Genomic DNA, 14,362 nt, shown 5'->3' with positions numbered 1-14,362 from the left:
GTTTGAAGCGCAATTATTGGGAACAAAATCACTTCTAGTATTACACATATCTTAGGGGTGACACTTCACAGGAGAGTGTGTTAAATTTTGTCACTCATTACAAAATGAGGGCGTCAAATTCTTGTGTCCTTTTGTTGAGATCATAGTTGGCACATCAAATTTGGTGTGGATGATGTATATTTGAAGGATTCAATATTGGGATTTAGTCAGTGAGGTGGTTATGCCCATTCAATTTCCAATTGATCCAGAAAGATCATTTTCCTTGACTATTTTGACTTACACACTCAAAGAGCTTGCATAAAAGATATTTGCTATTTTGAAAAAGTATAATTATATTTGGTTACAAATCTAAGAAGATGAAAAAATTAAAAATACAAAGTGAAGCCATTTGATAAAGTTTATTCAAGAAAGAAAAGGCAAAGGAAGACTGACACAAGGCCAAAAACCATGGACCTTAAACTTAAAATAAAAAATACAAGGTGAAGCCATTTGATAAAGCTTATTAAAGAAAGAAAAAGGCGAAGGAAAACTGTTATACAAGGCTAAAAATCATGGATCTTGATGTATTTAACCATTGAATGCTACAAATGTAGGTAATGATGATATATTAATAATAATGTAATTTAGGGGTCCAATTCACTGGTCCCACTTTTAGTGTGAAGCTTGTGTCCAAGTCATGGGATGTAAAGGTTATGTCTCATTAGCATGCTTAAGAGAAAATGCTTTCAAAATTGTTATCCAAGACATATCATTTTTCTTTTTCATGCTCTCATGAAGTTGTTCTTGTTTATCATGCTTCAATGTATTGAAGAAATTTCAACCCGCACTCCGGTTATTAGTTTTCCTTATCACTCCATGCATTTAGTTTTAAATCCAAGCATGATAAAAATTCCAAAATCTGAAAATGACAATAATTTACTGAAAACACAAATTTAGAGATTTTACAACTGCTGAAATTGTAGAAATAAAACACAACAAGATTATGATAGCCACACACAGAAAATAACACAGTGATTTTTGGCCAATGTGACCCTGGAAAAAACCCCTACAACTCTTGGGGAAAGCCATTTTGAGAGCTCTTCTTTATTTTTGAAAATGCCTTTCCAAATAAATTGAAATACACGGTAAAAATTCCAACAACCACAAATTACAACTTATCTTGATTTTTGTGCTTGAACTCCACCTTGAAAATCGTGCCAATCAGCAAATAGCTAAAAGATAAATTTTTACAGCAATAAAACAACATTAAATGCTATACGGCTAGCCTCGAAAAATGTGCCCAGAATTTGCTATCCCTCTTTCTCGATTTTTGTGCCTTTCTCTTGTTGTATGGTTTTTCCTTGGGATGCGTGCCAATAAATGATGCTGGCCAGATTTGCTAAATGTCTTCTCGCTGCTCTCCTTCAATTCCTCACTGCTCAGAAATTTTCTCCTCGGTCTCTCTTCTCTTTCTCTCAAATGCTCATGAAAGAATGAATTGATGAGAATAAATGTGCATTTAATTCTCACTTTCTATTTTTTAACTCACCCATTTAAATAAAGTCCCACTTAGCCTTTTATTTCCATAGTCACTTTTTCACTTTCTAATTTTTCATTGACTTTAATAAAGTTACCTTTAAATTAGAACGTGACTTTACCACTTATAAAGTTGCTTTTAAATTAGAATGTAACTTTACCACTTATAAAGTCACTATTAAATTAAATTGATTTTACCACTTGTCCTCTGGTACCCAAATTTTAACATGTCTTAGTTGTTGCCAATGAAAGATTCCTCAATGTACTATACAAGGATAGTTGATTGCATATCCATTATGCAACAAACAACCATCAAATTTATCATCGACATTCACATAGTATGACAGATGGCAAACATTTCTTCAAGATGTTAAAGACACTTTTTTGGCACTCTACCCTCATGCGAGATTGCATTGGTTGCATATCCATTATGCGACAGATAACCTTCAAATTTATCATCGACATTCACATAGTATGAAATATGGCAAACATTTCTTGAAGATGTTAGAGACATTTTTTTGACATTCTATCCTCATGAGAGATTGCATCCCTTGGTTAGTTGTGTCAACATTCTTGGTTCTTTCAGGCACAACCATTTCTTGAGTCAGTATGTAAGTTGATGTCGTTTGACATAAGTAATGCACCAACAACATTTGATGCAAAAATGAGTTCTTGTACTTATCTAAGGACATTTGTACTTTTTCTCTTTGATGACATACTTGCCTATAGTAACACATTTGGTAAAAAGGTACAATATCTTGCCGGTAAAATATCTAAGAGGATTGTTAAGGTTAATAGGATACAACTATAAATTTATTGTAACAAACTTATTAGATTTCTTTAAAAAAGTTTGAACTCTTGTACAAGTTATTCCATATTTTTCTAAACCATCTACAAATGATTGTGATACATCTACACCGGTGATACAGGTTCTCAAGACTCACATTCATTTAAGACATCTACAGAGCAGAGGTCATATCATGACCTGTAAGGGATTGTCGTTACATTTCATAAGTTGTACACTACCACATTAGTAGAGAAACTAGTGCCTAGCACCTCATAGTTTCCCCACTACCCTTAACTAGAATGACATTCACTAGGATTAACCCTTAAATATGTATACAAGTTACATGTATTTCCAAAGGTATTTGAATCTATAAATTCAAAGGTGATTTTTGGAAAAAGTTATGCCAACAAACATGTGCATCATTCACTATGAGTTCAACAACCAACTTACCGTCCACAAATAGATGGTCTACTAGATATATATGTTAGTTACATCAAACAAGTTTACAAGATATGCCATTCCTTCCTTGTACCCGAGAATGACAACATTATGGTTGTGCAAGACATCCTACCAATGTGAAATTTACACTAATTGCGGCAACTCGAAATTTATGTCCTAACTTATGCAGTTTAATTATATTATGTTACTTAACAACAAATTTCAATAAAATCACATTGCAATTCTTAACAAACAAAAATGCTGCGGAAAATATAATACTGGAACCGAGAAAATAATGTGCACACACTAAATTCGACGCCAATATCTTTGGACAAATTGTCCCTAGAAAAACCCCGAAGGGAAAACCAATGCAACCGATGAGTGTTTTCTTATTATCTTCGACAAATGAGAGAATTACAATTGCTTGCCTTTTAGGCAAAGCTCTGACAATTTTATCTCGCTGGAAAATAACTGGGAAAACCCTTTTCCCTTTAGCAAATTGATCTGAGGCAAAGCTCTGACAATTTTATCTCACTGGAAAATAACTGGGAAAACCCTTTTCCCTTTAGCAAATCGATTTGGCCTCCTCTCGGCCACTCGCACTTCTCTCTCACCCACACTGTCTGCCAAGAATGCGCACTGCAACGTATGGGAAATTTTCACAGCCTCCGGGACTCCTTCCTGCAAGTCGTGTTGCCTCCCTCTGCCTCCTGAAGCTACTTGCACCTCCTTTTGGCAGCTCTCTTAGCAACTGGAAGTGATACATTGCTCTTGCAACTCGCACTGGGGAATTGTCCACTCACACTAGTTGTCTCGACCTCTTCTGTTGTATAACTTTGCCTCCTTTCTTGTCACTGGAACGTTGGAAACCCTCTTGAGAATTTCTCCAGAAATTATCACCATTGAATACCTTGTTGTTGGTGTCTCCCTAGCTTAAATTGCGCCGTTGTTGAATCATTGCAACTGGGTAGTCGAACTGCTCAACTATCTTCGATTGCTTCTCTAAACCCAACAACTTGCTCTTATAATCTTCTGTCGGGCAACCAATGGCCGTGATCACATCTCAATCGATGGCTAAGATCATCTTGACTCCACAAATCACTTTTCGGGAAGTCCCTAGAGGAAAATTATTTTTCCTCAATAAATATGATTTGTTTAACCAATTTTCCTAAGTCAGGGAATTTAATTATTGGTCAATTATTCTAATTTAGGTGTTTCCAAGGCTTTTGTCACAAAACCTTTTATGGGTTTTGGAGATCTCGTGTTCCTTAACCTTTTAGACACCATAGAGACTAAAACATTTGCTCGTTGCTACCAAAAACTAACACTCCCTCTTAGCGAGGAAGGTGTTCTCCGCTACTCCCATTTTATCCCTGAAGTAGATAGACTTTACCTTACCTAAGGCCTTCATTAGTATATCTGCAACCTACTGATTTGTAGGAACATGCTGTAGACGAATTGATTCATGCTGCAAGTGTCTAACATCTATGATACAATTGGTTTCCATAGATTAGGAAACGTCCTGTAAATTTATTCCTTCACTTTTGTTAGCTGATTTGACCTCCTGGAAGCTACTCGACCCCTTCAAATCAATTCAGACTCACTTTGAGACCCTGAATCGGCCTTTGTAGTTGCGTATTGGCAATTTACTCTGTCCTCTCTGACAAACTCGTGCAACTAGATAAATAACTCAGCTTCCATTGGAGATCGAGCCATAAACTGGGAACTACTTCTCCTCTGCAAATTAATTTGACTAGCAAAGTAACTTGTTGCCTCGACAACTCCCTCTACGTTAGTCATCTCGCACGACCAGAGAGACTGCATCCTCCCTAGTAGATATAAATGATCTTCCTTTGTCATTGATAACTAGGAAATCTTTGTGAAGAAAATTGTTTGGTAATAACTGACCGCCAAGCTATTACTGCGCTGCACTGATCCTCCTACTACATGTTGTAGCTGAATCAATCTGTGCTTTTACTGCGCTACTTTGATCTCACATATCTGATGTTGTTGCGTTGCCTTTGTGTTGTTGCCATTCCTGCAATTGTGAGTCTCGATCTCACTGCTACTTTAATACTTGGGCTCTTGTAGCAAGGTAATGGTCTTGTTGTCGCCCAAGATGTACATCTAAGTGCGGGACAAGTTTATAACCCCACAAGGTGTAGTCTTCAAGGCACAACGCTCAGAGAAGGGGTTGTCACTTGTTCCCAACTCTCTCCTTTTAAGCTCTCTCCTAGGTAAGCTATGGGGGGGGGGTAGTACCTAAAGATGATTATGAAAGTAAAATTTGTTGAAAACAAGAAGTTCTAGGTGATAAAGGCCTAGGCAATTACCGCTCAATATAACTTGAATTAAAGATTTATTAACAAGTATGAATATTAATGAGCAACGTAGATATCAAAAGATAGATATAATGAAATCAATATCACATCCAGTAAGATAGAAGATGAGGGACCAATGCCTTATAAACAATGCTCAAATAAAATTATGGTACTTGCAAAGTAAAAATGACCTTTCATGTTACGAGATTGGAAATGCTACAAAACAATATTGCAATATGAGCAATAAGATAGAACTTGCAAGAAAAATAAAACTTATAGTATAAAGAGATGGTCAAAGAAGATGGAACAATATCAAAAGCCAATGAACAAGTAATGTAAGTACAAGAACAATATAATACGAAATTGCAAGTAAGATGAAATTCTCACCTGTCTAACAATATCCTCAAGTAGGTTTGAGGTGAGTCATGGCATTTAGTGTCAGGTTCAAGTCAGAGATCTCAGGCTCCACATCCCACATCCTGCTCGAAACTTTTTTATACTTTGGTTCAACATGTGATAGAAGACAGAGGTTGGAATGAACATAAACAAGGTCCTCGGCATTTGCCGCTCCCAACCTCTTTCGCTTCACTGAATGGATGAAGCCATATGTACTTCAATTCCTCTCAGTTGATGAGAACTAGCAACTTGTGATAACAACCTAGTGGCTAGAGTAGAGAGATGAATGCTTTCCCTACCATGGAAGCCCCACCAAGTAATAGGATCAAGATGCCCTCGATCATCCATAACTACTAGATCAGAAAAGCTACTAGTAGATTGTACAAACCCTCCAAATCCTTGGCGGACTTCCATTGCAACTCCCATATCTATTTAAATTTTCTTCAAAGCTGTCTTGTATCTTTGTACCACTTCAGAATCTTTGTTTGGTGCTGTTCTACCTGGGAAAGACAATTTTAGAATGATAGTATTTAGGGTGCAATGCATATGCCAAAAGGTGTAATGGTGTAGTCATTTTGGTCCACCTTTCTGTAACTATGTCTTTTTTTTTTTTTTTAACACATGGTGAATCGGTAACTATCAAGTTTAATCCACGGAAGACCCAGGATCAAACCTCATAGCTGCCACTATAACACCAAGAGCATAACCAACCACCTGCAAGTCGGGTATACTAATAACCTATGATTTTAGCAAGAGCAGACCCGCTGGGGAGGGGGGTCCGCTCCTCTAGCCGCCACCACAGCAGGTCAATGTACTCAATGAGATTTGAACTTCGGTCTCCCCGGGCTTCGCCCATGTGACTTACCGTCAAACCACACATCACTGTAGTCTGTAACTATGTCTTTCACTAAATAATAGAATGTTTTATAAGGGTCATTTTCACTTGCCCTGATAATTTCCCTTATCCTCTCCAACATACTATCAATGTTTTCATAAACTTGCCCCAAGCAAGGTGTATCTGTATCAAATGCCTTGTTCAAGAATCATGGACTTGATTTTTTGCCCTCTATCAGAAGTGAAAGTCCTCCATGATTCCCAAAGAGGGTCAATGACCATTGCTTGTCTCACCTCCACAATTCTCTTTATGACAAGAGTGTGGGAGGCAAAACGAGTTTCAACAACCTACAAGTTTCAAAAAGTCAAATCTCAAATGAGAAACCATATATAAATTTGTAATTAAAAATAAGAATTTCTAATAGAAATAGTATTGATTAAAAAAAGTACCTTTAGTAGCTCCAACATTGCAAAACCTTGATAAATGACTTGGGACATTGAATGATTTATTATGAACGCTTGGACTTTTTTTGATGCTACATATATTTCATTAATCTATTTAATCTTACCAATTTTAGCAAGCATAAGGTTCAATGAATGTTATCATATTGACCCTCCATAATCAAACCTGCAACTTTACAAACCTGTGCGTTGTCTGTAATGACTTGGACAACATTATGTGGCCCCACACTTTCTATTGCATCAACCAGAATTGTGGATATGAAAGATGCATCTTTCTCTATTCCGCTGCAATCAACAACCTTCAAAAACATTGCCCCTTGGGGGCATACTGCAACAACATTAATTAATGGGCGGTTTCTTTGGTCTCTCCATCCATCAGAAATGATGGATAGTCTTGTTTTTGCCTATGTATCGCAGATTGCTTGTAGCTGTCTATCCACGGATTGTCTCTCTGATGCCAACAAATTAGTGCGGACCTTTTCATATCCAGGGCTTTTGTACCATCATTTGTTGCTAATAAGGGGAACACACCAAATTGAATGTTAGCCCATTTGCATAGATGCAACGAGCTAATGTTCATCAGCTATGTCTCTACCTTGATTATTGAAACACGCTTCAAGAGGGCCTAGAGTGGGCCTTTTATTAGATGTGGCAGCAGGCCTATTTGTAGAGCTTTGCACATGGTGTTTTCCCTTAGCAAGCTTCTTATCAACAACTTATTGCAAAGATGTATAGAATTTCATTTTTCCAAGACTCAAACCTTGGCTAGATTTGCCATTTGCATCTTTTGGCCCGGTGCATACTTGCACCCTTGTGTTAGTTTGACCAGTGAGATGGGCCTTCACTCTAGTATATGAGCCATTTTTTTATCTTGGCATTCATTGCACTTCCATTTAAATGAACCACCTCCGGTATTTTTTCCAATAATCTCCGCATACTACCATAGAAGAGATTTTGGGTCTGTTTTGATGATTTCTTCTTCACTATGCTCATGATGTGATGGTTCCATAATGATAATGGTATAGACTATTCAACTATTGGTTACTGGCAACTGCATGTAAAATTCAAATTATAATATATTATCAATAAACAATAAAAAAATAGAATACAAAATTAAATAGTAAATACGTAAAAAAAATTAAAATTTAAATAGAGCTCAAGCATTGTCCACAAAAGCCCAAGTATTAACACTATTCCACTCCCTATAGTTAAATTAGTAATTCAAAATTACCACCAAAAAATTAAAAATTTTAAATTAGTATTTAAATTTTACTGTAGTCTATTACCACTAGTAAATACTAAATACAGTAAAAAAAAATATATTATTGTTATTAAACACTACATATATTATTAATATTAAACACTAATATCATATATTATTAATATTAAACACTATAGTAAAAAATAATCATATATTATTAATATTAAACACTATAGTAAAAAATAATCATATATTATTAATATTAAACACTACAGTAAAAATATTAAAAATTTAAACAAGTTACAATACAGTAATATAGTAAAAAATAACATATATTATTAATATTAAACACTACAGTAAAAAATATTAAAAATTTAAACAATACAATAATATTATTACCTAAACAGTAACACTACAGTAAATTACTAAATATTGTAAAAAAAATAATGAATTAAATTTGTATTTGTATAGAATATTCATTATAGAACAGATGCATAGAATGAATATAACACTACACTATAACACTACACTACATAAGAAGTGAATATTAATTACCTTGCTGACACCCGATTCCTCTGGTGGCTGAGGTCTTCAAGGCGGCAGACAACCAAATACACCATAAATGGTAAACCTCAATGCTGCGTTGCTTTCTAAGTTTCCTTGTTCCATGCGTTGCTGTGTGCTGCCTGACTGTGAGAGTGACTGTGTGCCGGCATGAACAATGAGAGTGACTGTGCTGCGGGGCTGTGAGACTCATTGTGTGCCGGTGTGAATAGAGAGCGCGAACATGTGCTGCGTGCATGGGGACCAGCGGTGTGAACAGAGAGAGCGACTGTGTGCTGCGTGCAGGGGGGGGGCGATGGTGAGCCTGGAACAAATGGCTGTGTGCAGGGGGCCGATGGTGAGCCCGGGGTGAATGTGGACAAAGGAAGCAGGGGTCCGATGTTATTAATTGCTGAGTGTGGACAAAGGGGAGCAGGTCCGATGTTAAATGCTGAGCGCCAACCAAGGGGAGGAGGGACCACATTATAATATATATGCAAAATAAAATTGAAACCTAAAGGTAAAATCGAAACAAAAAAAATCCGTTTTTTTTTCTGACTTTTTCGGCAACCATTTCGGTGTTTCCGGCAGCCACCAGCGAGATCCGTTTCCTCGGAAAGTTGGCCGTTTCTAAAAAGTGAAAAGATAAAAAATACGTATTTTAGAGGCATTTTTGGCGGATCTGGATCCGGTTCAGATCTGTGGATCCGGCAATACTCCTCCTGCCTCTGCTGGATCCGGCAACATAGCATTGAAGCAAACACTCTTTTACAAGAGAGAAAATGAGTGTATTTGTTTTCGGACAAAACTATATTCTTAACATTATGGAATATTAAGTGCACCAATGGAAGAAAAGTGCACATACATTCTTGTTTTGTAGGTGATATGTCATATGCATTTTTTTTGTTCTTTTCTCTGAAGAAAAATCTGAAATTTTACCAAATAAAGAAAATTACTTGACAAAACATTACTTCATACTTCACTCTCTAGCGTAACAGTAAAACAGATCTCCCATATACATAACACTACTAAACTAAAGTGCAAAAAGAATTTGATGTCTGGCATCTCAAGTTTTTTAAAGCAGCAATGATTGCTCTGTGCGCTTCATATACATTGTGTTCAGATGGATTAATGCTAGTTTTAGATTACAATTAATCTTAGGGGCTCCACTTTTTTTTGTTAGATCTGCCACAGCCAGACACACACTGCCTGGGCATTGGAGGATTTTATAAAATCCAAGTTTAAATTGCAGCCTAACCATTTCAGTCAAGCTATACGAAAACTTCTCTTGAAATTTTAGGATATTGAGTATGCAGGTTGTTACTGCCTTTGTTCATGTGCTTCTCTTGAGAATCTCCATGTTATGATCTCGATTTGTGTACATAGTCATTTTTCCTTTCATCTGGTGAACGGAAACTCTAAGCTGCTCTAATGAGAAACTCGGTTCTTGCAACCAATGTTGAATATACATGAAGGGAATATTGATAGGTCTGAAGAAAATGCTGAGAAAATTCATAGTTAGGAGTTGGTAAGTTCCTTCAAACACTTTGAGATGAGATAAGTAGGACTAAATTTCATTGTTACAGAAGTTTGGAATGTGGCTAGTAAAACAAGAGTTTTATCTGCCCATGCATAGTCTTGAGGAGGCTATTTCATGAGGTATGAGAGAATTTTTTTATAATAAATCTGGTGAAAATCTGCTTCTATGATTGTTTAGGTTCATTAGACTCGTTGACTTATCCGCAATTCCCTTTTGCATTGTTGTCTACAATATAATACATCCGAGTATTTTCTTTAGTTTCCTTATTTGATTGGAGTCTATGGGCGTCCTTTGTATGTTTGAAAGAAAAATGTCATGGTATGGTTGTAATGTCTTTTTTATTTTCCAAACTTATTACTGAGCATTTTTGAAGCAACTTAAATTGAATCATACATTTCTCTTTCCAGGAAGTCACTTGCATGGCTGAAAGACTGCGAATCCGGTCAGGAAAAAAACCATCTTATAATGAAGCTGAAGAAGTGGAGGATGAGCCAGATTGGAAGGAGCCGGAAGGAGAAACAATATATGCTGCGACCCAACCGTCCAAAATATTGAGAACAAATACAGTACAAATCTTTATGACATCCTTTTTCCATAATTTGCTGCATTCAGTTGATATATGTGTTATAAATATGACATTTTTATATAGCTGTTATTGTAAGGATGGAAGCTTTAGTGAAGGTAATGTGGTTGGATTTTGTCTGTGTTCATGACTCCATGCATTTTGCTTGCATGAAACATTGATGAAAGAAACCGTAAATCGATGTCTTAGGAGCATCAATATTACATCTTATTGCTCACAATATTACACCTATTGCTTGTTTATGTAATCTGCTTGAATATGCTGTCACATATAAGGCATTGAATGCTCTTCTAAGAATCCCTTTATTGGCTTGAAAATGATATGCATTCCAGTCATTCACTTCACTTGTATGCTGCAGATGTCCTGCCTCCTATTTTTCATCCAAAAGTGTTATAGTATTTGAAGCAGTGTTGTGAAAATCATGAAAAAACTTGTATTGTCAAGATATTTATTCTTGCGTCATTTTATCACTGGTAAATCACCAGATGTGTGAACAAATTGTTGGGATGTGGCGAGGATGACATGGATTTCCTCTGCAATCATCATGTTTTTCAAAAGAAATTGATAAAAATGAACTTTTTTCTGTGGTTTTCTTTATAAATTTTGCCAATGTTTGCTGATTTAGAGTCTAGACTGATATTTTCCCAATTTTTATGATTTTTGGCTTTTTTGAACCATTGTTGGTTTTTTTATTGACATGATGTCAGCAATACTGATTTGAGGCACTAAAAATTGTCTTTTTATTCTAAGAAAGATAAACGGTTTTGTGGCAATTATGCAATGCCTTTGCCCAGAGTTTATATCTTATAACAATGCATTCTGTAGTTTATGCCCACATTACAGTACATGAAAGGCGCATACATTCCTAATTTAATTCTTTTTTTACTAGTTGTGTTTTCACAAGTATTATTTTTCCTCATTGTAGAGTGAAGATTCTTGTCTTGCATGTGGAGGCAGTGGAACCGTTGTTTGTTGTGATACATGTCCTGCTGTATACCATCTTAAGTGCTTGCTTCCACCACTGAAAATAGTGCCCCGTGGCATATGGAGCTGCCCTCAATGTGTCAGTTTTCTGGTCTTTTATTTCTGTTATTTTAAGCTATGATATACGAGAAGTGATCCTTGTATCAGCAAGTTTTAGCTCAGATTTTGTGTTCTAAATTTGACAGGTTAATCCCCTATCAGAGGTTGATAAAATTTTAGATAGCCAAATGAGACCAGCAAATGCAGACACTGATGAAGATTCAAGTTCTGGGCACTCAAGTAAAAAATTGGTCAAACAATATTTAGTGAAGTGGAAGTCATTGTCTTACCTTCACTGTTCATGGTAACAATGCATTACTCTATGGTTGTGCTTCTGGTTCATATTATGCTTTCCTTGTCTTTTGTGCCATTTGTGCTCAAGCAGTTCACCTGTTTGCCAGATCAACCTGCATTCCGGTGTTTGTGACTTGGGATGAAGCAAAGCCCTAACTTTTGTAACGTTTTTGGGGACATGTCATGTGTGTAACTTGATATTGACAGGGTTCCTCTTGAAGAGTTTGAGAAGGTTTTCAAGATATACCCACGTCTCAAGACAAGAATAAACAATTTTCATCGCCAAATGGATTCATTGAATATTTCTGAAGAGGATTGGGTTCCAATTCGATCAGAGTGGACAACTGTGGATAGAATCATTGCTAGCAGGTAAGTTTTGTCATGAAGACATGTTTTTAGTTGGATTTTCACATTTTAAAATAGCTATCATATATTACAGTCAACAAATCATTGGCAATTAATTTTTTTTTTCTTCATAATACTTATTGGGCAAATTTTTTATATATGAACTATTAGTTTTTATTTGCGTTGGATGTTTTTTTTGAAATGCAATTGTGATGAATCTAACATTTCAATCTGGGCAAATCTGTAAGTAGATGTATTGCTTTTATCTGTTGGAACTCGGAACATTAGAAATGTTTTCAGTATGCAACTTCCAAATTTCATAGAGTACTAGATAGATGTGAATTTTGAAATGAAATTATCATTTTGAAGTTACTGTTGATAGATGTTGGCATTGTTGTGATCACAAGCTGATGAATAATCAGAAAGTTTTAATGAAAATATGATTTTGCTTGATAAAATATTATTTTCAGGATGTCTAATGATGGGCGGGAATATCTAGTTAAATGGAAAGAGCTAGCTTATGATGAATGCACGTGGGAAGTTGAGGAAGATATCTCTGCTTTTCGAGCGGAAATTGAGAAATTCAATTCAATTAAAGCTAGGGCAAAGATCCAAAATCAAACACCGAAGAAGAGGAAAGGTTTTTCTGTTGATGGAAAAGAAAATAAGCGCCATCGAAAAAATTTTCAACAATATGATCAGACTCCAGAGTTTATTGTGGGAGGTATCTTTGAGTATGTTATCAAGAGTGATTGTATATATAAAAATCCTTGTGTTTTGCTCTGTGTTTTTTATGTGGTACATACATGTTGCCAGGCACATTACATCCATATCAGCTTGAGGGGTTAAATTTCCTACGATTTGCATGGCTCAAGGGGACACATGTTATTCTTGCAGATGAAATGGGTCTTGGTACGTCTTTTTTAATTATAAAATAACTTGATTATGGCTGCAAATATGAGATGGAAACTGACAATGTAGACGAATATTGGTGGACGCAGGTAAAACTGTGCAGAGTATCTCTTTCCTCGCATCTCTTGCTGAAGAGTCTGTTTCTTCTCCTCATTTGGTTGTGGCACCGCTTTCTACGTTGCGGAACTGGGAACGTGAATTTGCCACCTGGGCTCCACACATGAATGTTGTATGTTCAAGAATTGCATGATGCCCTTTTTAGTTGAAATGCCTTTCTGGTTATCCAGAATTCCTGTGTGTTGTGCCATTTGTAGCTGGTTATTTGCCGCCTATTTTAACAACAGCTCTGTGCTTCTGCAGGTAATGTATGTAGGGACTGCACCAGCTCGTTCTGTCATCAGGCAATATGAATTTTTCTTTCCTAAGAAAGTCAAGCCATTGAAGAAACACAAAGGCAAAAAGAAGTCAGGTTCTGTTCCTAGTCGAGAGAAACAAGAAAGGATAAAATTTGATGTTCTCTTGACATCCTATGAAATGATAAACTTGGATACTGCAACTTTAAAGCAAATCAAATGGGAGTGCATGGTAACTTCCCTAACCTGGCAAATTAAGTCTGTTGGATGCAATGAATTACTTTAATGAAATTTTATATTGCCTCAAAGTTTATATTTCAATATGTTGATGTGAAATGCAGATAGTTGATGAAGGTCACAGGCTTAAGAACAAAGATTCTAAACTTTTTCAGACTTTGAAACAATATACAACAAATCATAGAGTATTGTTAACTGGCACACCACTCCAGGTTGGTATTCTTGTCATTTCATGTCTTGTTCTTAAGTAGGAAAACATCATAAAATGTATGTTGAGATGAAAAGGAGCAATTTTTTGTTTGAGTTTATTAATATTTATGAGATCAAAGTGTGTTCAAATTTCTTTAGATATTGACTGCATACACATGGTGACATGATCAGAAAGCTTTGACAGCTAAAAAGCTACTGCAATGCAATGAAAAAAATAGTTTCAAGATTATAGTCATCTATAAGGGTTATTTATTTTAATTGCCTTTCAAATCTGTCTTCATGACCTCTTTGTTTCTGGACCTGTCAACAGATCTTATATCTTTCTGTGGTTTTGTATCTCTCAACCAGTCTCTTTTCATTTATGCCAA

The 14,362-nt window shown here is 36.0% G+C and overlaps 1 protein-coding gene across 3 annotated transcripts in view; it reads left to right on the top strand.

Moving 5' to 3' along the window:
- Positions 1-14,362, top strand: part of PKL (chromatin remodeling factor CHD3 (PICKLE)) — a 234,948-nt gene that overhangs the window by 37,680 nt on the left and 182,906 nt on the right. For 2 of the 3 annotated variants that reach the window (XM_089460626.1, XM_089460625.1), the window contains exons 2-10: positions 10,445-10,603; positions 11,546-11,683; positions 11,790-11,947; positions 12,145-12,306; positions 12,753-13,006; positions 13,099-13,194; positions 13,284-13,423; positions 13,555-13,779; positions 13,889-13,996. In XM_089460626.1, the coding sequence (XP_089316752.1) occupies positions 10,445-10,603; positions 11,546-11,683; positions 11,790-11,947; positions 12,145-12,306; positions 12,753-13,006; positions 13,099-13,194; positions 13,284-13,423; positions 13,555-13,779; positions 13,889-13,996 (1,440 nt within the window). The remainder of the gene's footprint in view (positions 1-10,444; positions 10,604-11,545; positions 11,684-11,789; positions 11,948-12,144; positions 12,307-12,752; positions 13,007-13,098; positions 13,195-13,283; positions 13,424-13,554; positions 13,780-13,888; positions 13,997-14,362) is intronic. The other variant, XM_089460627.1, reaches the window with a different exon arrangement.

Source organism: Pinus tabuliformis, chromosome 7 (genome assembly GCF_031772625.1).
Source record: "Pinus tabuliformis cultivar Carrire ecotype Pingquan chromosome 7, CPIR1, whole genome shotgun sequence".
Taxonomy (NCBI): Eukaryota; Viridiplantae; Streptophyta; class Pinopsida; order Pinales; family Pinaceae; genus Pinus; species Pinus tabuliformis.
This window is presented reverse-complemented; position numbering and strand designations above follow the sequence as displayed.